Source organism: Ananas comosus, linkage group 14 (genome assembly GCF_001540865.1).
Source record: "Ananas comosus cultivar F153 linkage group 14, ASM154086v1, whole genome shotgun sequence".
Classification (NCBI taxonomy): domain Eukaryota; kingdom Viridiplantae; phylum Streptophyta; class Magnoliopsida; order Poales; family Bromeliaceae; genus Ananas; species Ananas comosus.
Window position 1 is genome coordinate 4,019,562 of NC_033634.1, and position 12,925 is coordinate 4,032,486.

A 12,925-nucleotide genomic window follows, 5' to 3' on the forward strand; every position below is an offset into this window, starting at 1 on the left:
CTTTTGTTAAATTAAAAATTTATAATTTAACTTCTTATTTATCAATATAAAAGCAAATTTTTAGTTGACAAATTCGATCCATACCGCGGGGGACAAAGCCCCCCGCACCCCCCCTATTGGCTCGAGCCCTCCGCTTCCACCACAGACATCCATTTTTTCTTCGCAAATTATTTTGTCAAAATTTGTCGCACCGCGAAGTTTTCGATGAATCAGGAGAACAAAAATCAATCTCCTAAACAAATTTTGATCAGATATTTTTTAAAAGAATAAAAAAAAATATAGATGTAATTGTGGTACTATTCTGGTTGTTCTAATTATTATATACTTCCTAATCGAATCAATATATAGATTTTGAAACCTTTTTAGAAAAAATAAAATTTTCTGTCATTTTATCTGTTATAATTTTTTAAATTCTAAAAAAATTATAAACAAAAGAATTTTAATTTCTATTCTACATCAAGTATAATTGTACTTTATATACAAAATGCTTACATGCATGTTAATTGATGAGTATAATAAACTATACATAGCAAAAATTAATAATAATTTCTCTAAATCTTTCAAAATAACATTATAAAACTTATTGGAACCACAAAAACTTAAATAAATCCATGCCAAAGCGTGCCAGTAGGAGGTCGTGCGTATCTGTCGGCACGCAAGCGTGCCACGTGTTGGCACGCAAGCGTGCCCGTGCCGTACCGTGTCAAGGACGTAACGGCACGCCCCCGTGCCACGGCACTTTAAACCTTGGACTCAACCTCTAGGTTGTTATATGAACTTCCATGTTTTAGACATGATGAAAGAGTTTTCTACACATTTGAGTGTATAAATGGCAAACGCATATACTTGCTTGATTAAATGAAAGGTGGTTGCTTGCACAACAATTTTATACCCCGTGTAGTGGAAGTCTATGCAGTAAGGCATATGCATGACACGCACTATGATTTCTATGGACATCCTTGTAATTCATTTGGATATGACATTAGTAAATGACTCTTCTTATACTATATTGGTATTAGAATTGGTGAAACCCGTTAGAGTCTTGAATGAAATGTGGACTTTTACATGTTGAGACACGTTGCATATTGGTAGAGTCCTACCAAGTTAATTGAAATGAAACATGACCATTATGTATAGTATCCGACCTTGAGTCGATGATTGAGATTTCATGTTTTAGACATGATGATTGTGAGATGTGGCCCTTGGACATGATGTTTGTGATAACGCTTGCTTGTCATTGTGCTCACTCGCACAAGCTTGTGAGGGTCGCTCCCTACAAGCTAGCACTCTAGAGTTAGCCTTTGGAACGACTGATCGCTCATGTGGGATTCGGCGCCGACATGGATTGTCGTGGAGAAGGCTCATTCCTAGCAGGGGAATGTTGACTACCACGGAGCCATTAGGCACGGCATAGGCTGGGACGTTATCACGTGTAAATCTCCCGTTAATTGGGTAAAATTTAATTAATCTTGTCATTAAGATGGACATATTAGTGGGCATTTACCTTGTGACACAAGTTGATGCATACCTAGTAGATGGACATACTAGTAAATGGTTACCTTGTGACACTACTTCATGCATTCATAGTAGTTGGACATTCATGTTGGTCATTGTTTGCATTGACAACCTTGCTTATGTTAATTAGTATAGAAATGTAGCTTTATGATGACAATAGCTATTTGATTATAATGAAAGACTTTCTCTTTAACTATGGCTTATAGCTTAAAGATGGACAAGCAGGTAAATTGCATATACACCACTTGTGCATGTGAGGGTAGAAAGTTATATATTCATGTTAGTGAACATATCATGTAGAGGCATGTCTATAATTGAATATGTTCAATTAATTGTTGCACTTACGCTTACTACATTTTATACTATATTCATGCCTCAGTTGACCTAGTGGTGTATTTCGCCACTCTCGGCAGCTTACCCACTGGGAACTATTGTTTAATAGTTCTCACCTCCATTGGTTGATTATTTTTGTTTCAGAGCCTTCCGCGGCGGGAGAGGCTAGGGTTCGTGGCAAGGGGTTAGTGACTAGCTAGAGCCTCCTCAGTGCCGCTATCGATGGACCCGTAGACGTCTTTCTTTTAGTTTAGTTGAAAGATATATAATTATATTTTATTCGAGATTTCTTAGTATTCAAAATGTACCTTTTGTTCGACTTGTTGTATATCTTGTATCATGTATGTGTAGTAGAATTATATTCTCGCTCTGATTACCGTGTTTAGGATTGATTCCTACTTCTTTCTATGATCGTTGTAGACGCCTTGTGTACACCGGGGGTGCTTGGTGTACACGGCGGGTCTGTGCACAAGCCCGGTGAGCTTCCGCTGGAATCAAGTGCGTGACACTTATATATGGCTATCATTGTATTAACAACAGGGCTTAAGTACTATTGGCCGACAATTTTGGCCGAACAAGTTGTTAGTAGTAGTGGCTCGGTCATTACAAAACCTTGAGGACAAACTATGAATCAAGGTAAAACTTCAGTCACTAAATTTGTATTTGATCCTTAAATCTAACTCTTTATAGAAAAATGACCTTGGGATTTCTAATAACAAAAATAACTTCATGAAGACTGATCAAGCCTACCATTATGCGTAACCACCAGTCACAATCATATCAAGGGTCTAACTGGCTAAACATCCCTAGGCGGTATAATGATGGAAGAGCATAAGGATTATGAGTCACATTGCATACCTATCCGGTGAATATAAGCCGCAGCTGACTCGGGAAAATCGTAGTTTATAACACAATTGACGCCCTTAAAGTCCATGCCACGTGAAATGACATCAGTTGCTATCAGAACCCACGTCGTTCCTGCTCTAAAGTTGTCGACAGCATCTTCTCGCTTAGTAAATAAAACAATAAATTCATGGAAAGAAGTTAGCATAATTATCCAGCAGTGATATTTTCAACTCGAAAAAATGCTGATCAAATATACCGTTAAGTCATCATACAAAATAAAATACCAGCTAACATTAAATTAGAGTCTATTGAAGAATCTGAAATTAGAAAACATCAAATATCAACACGGTGGATACGGCATGTGCCGATGGGCACTTTAATCCGTGCTGCTTAGTTCCACATAGATCGTCACAGTGGATTATATAGCATATTGTCATTTACAGATACAAGATTTATTTGACAATTTTGGTACAGATGTTGTTAATATTATCAAATTAAATTGGCTATATAATCTACTATAACCAACTATATATTCTAATATATCTAATAATACTAAATCAAAATTATTTTATATTTATGCTAATTTACAAATTCTAATTGGAATAGAAGAGCTTAAGTAATTCTAGATTATATTAGTTTGTTCATAAGATTAGAATAGACTAAATTAGATTAGGAACTTAAATATAAAATATAGATTAAATTAGATTCGATATCAGAGTACATTAAATAAGGTAATTTTAGATTAGAATTTTTAAACTAGGTTAGATTAATTTAGGTAATTTGGAATTACGTAAATCGAATTTAGTTAGTTATATTCTATTATTTTTAATACTGTAATAGACAATTCTAGATTAGATTTGATAACAAATCACAAAAAAAATAAAAAATCAGCACAATACTGTGTCGGATACTCCAGCGGGTATCGTGTTGTCTCATGCGATACCCACTGGGTATCGTGGCATGGGGGTCCTGCAAGAACACCCCCCCCTACCGTGCCCCTATCTTGGGGGCACAATACGGCACGGGACAACACTTGAAACCCTAATTGTACCCTTTTCAAATATATATATAAAAAAACTAGAATGAAGAACTTAGGAACTAAGTTAATAGGGGCAGCATAAGAAATTAACAGGTGAGGGGACAAAAATGATCATCAAAGTACCTAGAGGGGGACACATTTGAAAAGGTAGTGTGTTCTTTAACTAGATATTGGTAAATTCAAGTGGTCAAATAATAAATATTAGAGGCATTTTTGCACAGATATAATCAACTCCGGGATATGCTTTAAAATGTAATTTTTCTTTTTATAAATAGTACCTGCTGCTGAGTGAGGTCCGCATGAATCACATCAGCTTTAATGTCATCAAATGCTAACTCCTTGTACAGTTCCTTTGCTCTTTCTTTGCTTTGAACAAACACCAATACTGGAGGATTTAGAGACTGCATGGAAAAGAAAATTAAAAATTAAAAATTAATTAGCATTTCGTAAATGAAACTTTGAACAGCAAACAGCAAAATAATAAAATAAAAACAGAAACTGCCTTCTCCTAATGCTGCATTAGTGATGCTAAAACTCTCCACGTGTTCGTCAAAGATTTAGGTAGAACAGAACTTAACATCAGCTTCAATAAAACAGTCTTATATGAGTTAAAGGAATTCATTGATCAGACAATTAAAGAACACACCTATAACAGAGAATAACATAAATGATCTCATATTACTTACTAAGGGCCTATTTGGACATCGGCACATCTTTCATGGTGATAACTTGTGTTGTATAGTGTTTGCTTCAGTGCTCGCTATTCCTTCATATCAAGTTTAGGCAACTTCTCAATTCTCATGCCTCTCGACATTCAACTACCAAATGGTCCCTTAATAAACAACAGGAGCTATGCCATAAAAGTTATTCTCGTACGCATTCAGCCCTAGAGGGTCCATCAAGACTGGATATTCAACAACCACAAACTATCCAAACAGAAAAAGCAGCAGAAAAGGTTGTTGTTGAAGAATAACAAAATTACTTCATTCGAAATACATCATTTTTTTGGTCTTAAGTATGAGCATAAAATACCAAAATACACTAGCATGACTTCAGAAGTAAATGTGGAAAAAACTAGACAAGGATAAGAAGCATACTTCAGCAAAGCTTTGACGAAGTGCAAGAAGCTTTCCCTTCTCACTTCCAGCAAAAACCAGTTTTTGCTTGATCAACTCGGAAGCAGAATTCCTGTTAGAATGTTTCAAATATAAGGCTTAAATAAACAACTGAGCAGAAAAGTACACAATAGACGGTACTCAATTTCTACAATCAGGAACTATATTGTGAGAGAAATGCTATGAAGACATGCATAAATGATAAACAAAATGGAATTCAGGTGTGAGTCTGATGGAAATACTCACTTTCTACCCACAATGACTCGAACTGCATCATGCATTATTGAACGCGCAAGTTCTTCAACAGAATCAGGCAAGGTGGCACTGAATAAAGAACGAATAATTGAAGGATTCGAGCAAGCTTTAACAACAGAATCAATCTGCTCAACAAATCCAAGCTCAAATAGCTTATCTGATTCATCCAAGACAAGGTACTCCACCCTGCAGCAAGCAACAAATAAAGGATTAAATTTTCTGACCAAATCCCTTTTTCTTCATCCAACTCTAATATGATAAAAAACCATAAGGTCAAAAATACTTAGAACGTAAGAGATGTGATTTACCAACAATATTTACAAGAAAGAGTAACTTTGACAAATTAAAGAAGTTCAGCAACATCTATCAACTAAATATTCATGCTGGTTTCACAGTTGAATTCAAAATAATATATGAGTATACGGTAATCGACCTTACACTTCGAACTCAATAAACTGTGTAGATTTTTCTTAAATGTTTGAAATACTTGAATGACTCGAACAACAAGTTCACTTTCGAAACAAAGTAATAGAAAATGACATTAATGATCAACATCAAAAGAACTGTACCATTAGACATATATGGCAAGAATATCATTAGGTTGCTTGTACGCAAAAAGAACCAGGCATGATTGATAAGATTCAAGGGAAATAGTTACTGAGTTACAAATAGAAAGTTTGCCTTTCAAAGCAAGATAAACTACAGGTAAGAGAAAATCTAAACATTCTAGCATTTTGAAGCATAAGAGATCATATATAGATTGTTCCTGAATCTTTTATAATACGGCAAATAAAAGAAAAACTAAGAAAGGATCTTTCAAAGAACTGATACTTTTAGCACAAACCTACTTAAATTGAGCTTTCTTTTCCTCAAAGCAAAGTCCAACCGCAGTGGAGTTGAAACAAGAATGTCGCAATGCATTTTTTCAAAATCACCAGATCGAGATAGCTCCTTAGTCATTAATTTGATATAAAATTTCCTTCCTTTAGCCAACTTCTTACACTCTCTTGTAGTTTGTGCAGCTAATTCTCGCGTAGGGCAAAGAATCACAGCTTTTACACCATCCTTAGTTCCTGGCTGTTAGCAGCAAATTAGACTTAAAGTATGCCCAGTGTCTCTCTTATGGATAATACCCAAACTGAAAAATACTACCTTAATTTTCATAAGGATTGGAGATAGAAAAGCCAATGTCTTGCCAGAACCTGTTGGAGCACAGGCAAAGCACTCTCGCCTCTGCAATATATCAGCTAAAGTCAAGCTAGTTTTCTACAGTAAACATAAAATATTCCTTTTTTCTTTGGAACGGAGGACTCGAATATTAAGCACAAGGGAGCCAGCGAAGTAAAAGAGCTTACTGAGAGGAGCACTGGAATAGCCTGCCTTTGAATAGGTGTAGGTTCTTTAAATCCAAGTCCAGATAAGTTCTGCAACAACTTGGATTTGCAGCCATACCTGTCCAATTAATAAATTATGAAATTAACAAGCTTTGTAGCATACCAAGTTAGAAAACTAAATTTAGGAACTTCATACCCAAGAATGAAAATTTCCTGCATTGAATACTGCAGAGTGGACAAGAGCAAGTGGAAAGGGAGAGAATATAATAAAGAGCTCTATGGAGGTACAAATATTAAAGAATAAAATGACAAAAATGAAAACAATGACATAACCAAATAAGAACACATAATATTACTGATTCATCATCATTGAAATATATAGCAGGCTGCCACTGGTCGCTAAACAAAATTTGATTATGAGTTGCAATGTTCAGTTTAAAGAAAAAATCTGAGTCGGACTTTTGATCTCAGTATGCATCTCTCCCATGTAAATGGCGACAAAGATATATGTAGAAGATCCAACATTCTTGCACATCCTGAAATGTTTGTAGCCTGCTAAAGCTTCATTACTTCAATTCATTCAAATTGTAAGTTTTATGTGTCAATGTTGCATTATTAGCACGTCAGAATAAATTAAGCTACAAGAGTTTTGAGCGTTCTTTCGTTTCAACGAAAATTTCATTTAGCGAACATGCATCTATAGATCAACAATGTTTTGAATCTTACACTTAAAATTGTTCTCTAGCAAATTCAAAGACTGTTGGATTGTTTGCAACATAAATGAATCAGAAAACCCAATTGTTCCTATGAAATTGAATCCTAAGTCTGCAAAGTACCATTTAAACTAAGAATTTAAGTGCTGTAGCACATGGTCGTACCGGAAACTTGCCAGCACGGTACGGCACAGTGAGCGCCAGGTGATGCCGATGCGTGCAGGTCACAAAAAATACATGTGTGCCGACACATAATGACATGAAATATTTATTTTCTTTAGCAACAAAATATTCTGACTATTTATTATGTATTTTTATCATACCTTTTGTTGAGAAAATTACTTACTAATTTAAAAAATAGGGGGTTTGAGCTATGCGGTCGGTACGGGGGTTGTATCGTGCCGAACCATATGCAACATTCTGAATAAATTTTGCAACACCATGTGGGTTTTGAGTCTGTCACCACCAAATACTATAGTATGCTTGTCACGGACTAGGTTCATTGCTTTTCTTACAAGTTACAAAATTTGGTGTATATAGATTTGATTTATGTCTACTTTTCAACTCGGTAATATTCCTGATAATTATTTTTGGATAGAATAGAGCCACAATAAATTGATAACGTTGACACGGGTGGTAGAGTATATAAGGATTAAATAACATTGGTAGAGTTGATAGCCTATTAGAGCAAGATGGTAGAAGGCCCGTTTAGCCAAGCTATCGAGTGTAGTGTGGTTGAAAAGGTGCTATATAAAATAGTGCGATGTTATTGAAACAAATGTAGATGGTTTGTCTAATTCAGCTATAAAAGTGTTGTCTACTTTTAAATATAAAAATATAAAAACACCATTCTCTACCAGCTTAAGTTTTAGAGAAAAATGGTTGTTTCGCATTATTTAATATGGTATCAAAGCAGGAGATCCTGAATTCAAGTTACACCAGGCTCCTTGCATAATTGATTTACTTCCATTTAATTCGAGTCCACGTCATGGCCTATCAAAAGTCTCGAGCCCAAACGTGAGGGGGAATGTTAAATATAAAAAATATAAGAACACCATTCTCTACCAGCTTACGCTTTTAGAGAAAAACTGTTGTTTCGCATTATTACATTTGGCATAGAAAGATGTTTGGAAAAACTCTGTTGAAATGCTATCAACTATTGCGAAGTGTATTAAAAAAAAATTTTATAAATATAAAATTGTATTTGGACCCCTCTACTATATGCCATTTATATGAAGGGCTTAAAACTTTTTCTTTTGGTTGACATCCCGTTTTTCAATAATTTTTTTAAGGAAAAAGAGTACAAAGGCCCCTCATTAATGCGCTACAATAGTAAAGCATACTAAAATATTGATTAAGGTAATCCTATGAGAAAGAAACTAAGTTGTATGAGTTTGTCTCTACCATTTAGGTAAGATTTAAATTTTTAATTTGTTTTTCTTTCAAACTATCCTAATTTAAATAATGATGTTTTCGTTACAATTCTTAGTTCATATCTATACCCATGCTAAAACCTTTCAATTTTTCACTTTTCAAGCTTCAACAGACACTTCAATAATGCTAATTGGAAAAAATGAAAGGTCGGTCTCCAATAAGTGTACATAACATGGGATCTCTTAATATTCAGTTGATTTGCCAATGGCATTTACAACATATAAGATTCGTACATAGGTGTGTTGTTACAATTTTATGCTGTAGAGAATTAGAAATACTAATGTAGATGGAAAGTTGGAAATGACCCAAAATGGTTTAGAAAGAAACCTCCGATAACAACCAGAACCAGAGAGAGAGAGAGAGAGAGAGAGAGAGAGGCAAATCAACACCACAGGTAATACCAACCCTTGAATCATAATATCCACCTTGACCAGCTCACTACAACCCCATGCAAGGATTGTCGAGCCAGTAGTACGGGCATTTAATGTGCCAACAGCACGGCACACCACGCCAGCGCACGCCCCATTTTATATGTTGGCACAGTTAGCAAGAGCTTATCGGCACAGGCAGCACATGCCGACTGTGCCAGATCGTGCCAACTGGAATGGCAATCCTTGACCATATGTCAAAAATATTTTAGACAAGAATTGGTCAGTAATATGTTCCTAACTTCTAGAAGCAACTACCATATGGTTTTGAACGATCAAATTTGAGAAAAAACATATTTTCTATCAGCGTTATGTAATTGATGACGAATTAATCTTTTGCATATCTGAATTTAATTAGGTTTATATTTCCAACTTTGTGAAAATCTTCCACATTTTTAAAAAATATCAGAGGTCTCAAAAGGTCATCAGAACCTTTTTGGATTTCATGATTTTGAATCCCTCTTTGATTTACAACTCAATAATAAACTACTTTGATAACATCCTATGCATATGAATTAAGATATAAGATACGTGATACAGATGCAGTTGAGAATGGTTAAGATTGGGTTCAGGCATCAGTCCTGAGGCTCCCAAAATAAATATTCACAAAAGATAAAGCCAACAAAAAATGCAAGCCCAAAAATGTCAATTGTCAATGCCGTTTTCAGTAGAGCAACACGAAAAAGTCAAGTTCTAGCATATAATTCTATTTTCCAATATATAGTGCAAAATAACTATCTTGAATAAATAGACCATTAATTCTTACATATAAAAGAATCTTTGCAATAATATTATGCAAAACAAAAGATCCCTACTAGTATTAGATCAGCATTGCACTTGTTCCTCCTATGGAATCTAGTAAAAACATTATCAATCCAAAACATATCACAAATATCCAAAATTAGTAAATCAGCAACACTGCAGCTAACGTGATGAACAACAAAAACCAACCTTGAACTCAGTTCTTCAAAACTCTCAAGCGGTGCAGGAACATTATAACCTGAAATATGAATCCCATGCTTCTTCCGCAGAATCGAAGCTCTCTGTAACGCCACACCAACAACAACAAAATCCAAATTAAAACGAAATCTTTAGCCAAAAAAATAGAAATTAAACAAGATACTCAAATCAGCAACTTGGCCGACCTCGATCTCCCTTGCCACTTCCTTCCTATGAGTATTAGAGCCATCCGCTTCCCCGGATCTAGGGTTTCTCACAGAAGAAACGGATCCAGAGCACCCGAACACGTTGAAACCCTCGACGATCTCCGCGGAAGCGGAGGATTTGTCCTTCCGCTTCCTCTTCTTCTCCTTCTTCTCCGGCGACCCCGGCGGCTCTGCTTCTTCTTTTCTGGCATCCTCCGGAGGCGGCGGCGGCGGCGGCGGCTGTAGATAAAGATACATAGAAAGCGATGTTACGAAGAAGAAGAGGAAGAGCAGAACCGGGGTGAGGGTTAGGGTTAGGGTTAGGGTTTTGTTTTTTTGCCTTGAAGCGGGCGATGTCGGAGCCGAAGCGCTTCCGGTCGAAGTGGGTTCCGGCGAAGAGAAGTGACGACGCCTTTTCCATTCGATGAATTGCTTTCTCTCTCTCTCTCCTCTTCTCTCTTCCCCTATTTCCTGACAATCCGTAAAACAAACTTTTCGAAAAAATTTCTTTACGACCGTACAAACGCCGAAANTCTTAATCCCAAAGCAACCACGTAATTGTGGGTTGCGACCTCAAGCTGAGTGGCAACGTCGGCGGGTACGGTAGCGGCAACGCCGACGTGGTCGACACGGCGGCAGCGGCGTCGGCAAGGAACAAAGTAGCGGCAGTTATGGGTGGCGGCGACTTCGGACGGCGTTTGGACAGCATCGGTGAGTACGGCGGCGGCACCTTGAGTTGATCGACGACGTCGATAGTGGATGCGGAGGCAACACCTTTGGGCGGCGTCGGCGGGTTCGGCGGCAGCGGACAGAAAAGGAGATCTAGCACAGTTCCCTTTCTTTTTTATTTCTATATATATACATTTATTTATTTATTTTTAACTTTCCTCCTTCTATCTTCTCTTGCTCTTTTTTCTCTCTTTTTTTTGCTTTTGTTTTGTTTTGCAACAGAAAATGTGGATTACCGCCCAGTCGCCTCCCGCCGATTCTCCATGTGATTCCATGTGTGCGATGCCCATATCCCCCTCCCCGATTCGAACTCTTCTCGAGCTATTTATAAAGCCCAAGCTTTAGAAATCTAGATATTTTCAGATCTTAAAAAGATCTTGGCAGAGGAGAAGAGAGAGATAGAGAGAAGGGGAAGGTTTTTAATATTATTTACTTTCTTGGGAGGGGAAGGTTTTAATATTATTAATATTTACTTGTCTTGGGAAACCTTGGGACCAAGAGGATTTTTTTGGGTTTTTTTTGGATAGGAGAGAGCTGTTTTGAAAAATTTTAAAAATATTTTGGAAAAAGAGAGAGGATTTTTTTGAAAAGGAGCTGGTCCACTCTTGGAAAGGAGCTATGATGCCAAGAGATTGTCACGTATGCGTCATATTATTTTTTTATTTGTGGAAAAATGAACCATATCTGAAAATTTTTTGAAAAAAAAAAAATCTGAGAACAATTTTTTTATTCGTAAAAAAGGAAATGCCGCCACGTATGAATTTAGAACGATCAATTAGTATATTTTTATGGATTCTTTTCTTAGTTTGAAATTTATTTCTTATTTTTTTATTCTTTTTTAGAAATAAAATTAATTAGAAATATAAATCAACTAGGATGCGAACTTGAGACCCTCGGATACCAATCACTAAATCCTTTGCCACTTGCCCTAGGACAATCGGTATTCAAAATTTATTTCTAATACAACGAAATGAATTTATTTCTAATACAACGAAATGAATAGTATGTCTGTTTTCTCCTCCCTCCCCTCAAGAAAAAATAAATAAAAGAAAAGAAAAGAAAAAGTGTCAAAATTATAGATTTAGAGTGTCATTCTACAGTAGATTAGAGTTTTGGGGTATTTCTGCGATTATTCCCTTTTCATTTTGGTAACATTCTCCGATCAGAAAAAAGTCTAGAATAATGCGGAGCACGAAAACCCTAGCGGCGGCGGCGGCGCTGGATCCATCTAAGCATATTGAAAGTGGATCTTCCTCAAAATTGTCTTCTTATGAGAATCGCAACAACAAAATTTTAAATAATAAAATTACTATTACAGCAGCTATCTCTAAAATTATATTTTTGTTAAAAATAAATAACATTTAGGCCTCAAATGACAAATAGTATTCTACAAATACAAAAGTTATTTTAAATTAAATATTTATTCAGGATGGAGTTGGAAAGAAGCTCAAGAGATTTTTATTTTATTTTTTTTGCCTTCCCATTTGGTGTGTATCAGGGTAGCCGCTCCGCCAGCCCTGAATCCATTTGCATCCCTAAAACTATACTTCTATTTGAAGTTTTGACAAATCTATTAAAATCCTTTGTAAATAATTCTACTCAAACATAATTTTGATTTTAAAAAACCCATCCACACTCTCCAACAAATTAAGACTTAATTTAATATTGAAATCAAACTGACGCTATTAAATAAAATAGAGTCAGAAATATATCGTAACTGACTCATCGTGATATGCAAAATGCAATATTAAGTATAGAAACAAACAAAATATCTTTCCATCGTATTTTTTCACCGCATGTAATGTAATCTTTCCGCAATTCCCCACAATTTCAAACAAAGCCTAGATTTTAGGCTCAAATAATATTTGAAAGCATAACAATACAAGCTAATCAAAAGAAGAAATCCAACCGTAGAAACAAACACGCAGGAATGTTTTGGTTTTCTCCAATTTCTCATAAAATTATACAGTTTATTACTTTCCCACTTTCTCAATCTTCTCAAATGAAAATTAACTAGAAATAGCAAATATTTAAAGTAA

General features: G+C 35.8%; 1 protein-coding gene across 1 annotated transcript; it reads right to left on the bottom strand.

The window, feature by feature from the left end:
- LOC109720856 (DEAD-box ATP-dependent RNA helicase 57-like) lies at nucleotides 2,672-10,678 on the bottom strand. Its single transcript, XM_020248205.1, has 10 exons — nucleotides 10,498-10,678; nucleotides 10,158-10,397; nucleotides 9,964-10,055; nucleotides 6,459-6,555; nucleotides 6,256-6,336; nucleotides 5,948-6,180; nucleotides 5,095-5,289; nucleotides 4,831-4,921; nucleotides 4,012-4,134; nucleotides 2,672-2,857 (listed from the first exon to the last, which is right to left on the bottom strand). Exons 1-10 carry the CDS (start codon nucleotides 10,576-10,578, stop codon nucleotides 2,687-2,689), a joined length of 1,404 nt encoding a protein of 467 aa, XP_020103794.1. The 5' UTR covers nucleotides 10,579-10,678; the 3' UTR covers nucleotides 2,672-2,686.

What these genes read in the sequence shown, in the direction of transcription:
- LOC109720856 (XM_020248205.1), bottom strand. Translation starts at nt 10,578, where the DNA reads ATGGAAAAGGCGTCGTCACTTCTCTTCGCCGGAACCCACTTCGACCGG. An exon ending in CAATCCTTATGAAAATTAAG is followed by an intron (nt 6,181 to 6,255) that starts GTAGTATTTTTC and finishes TGCTGCTAACAG; the next exon opens with CCAGGAACTAAGGATGGTGT. An exon ending in AGAAAGCTCAATTTAAGTAG is followed by an intron (nt 5,290 to 5,947) that starts GTTTGTGCTAAA and finishes TGCTTGCTGCAG; the next exon opens with GGTGGAGTACCTTGTCTTGG.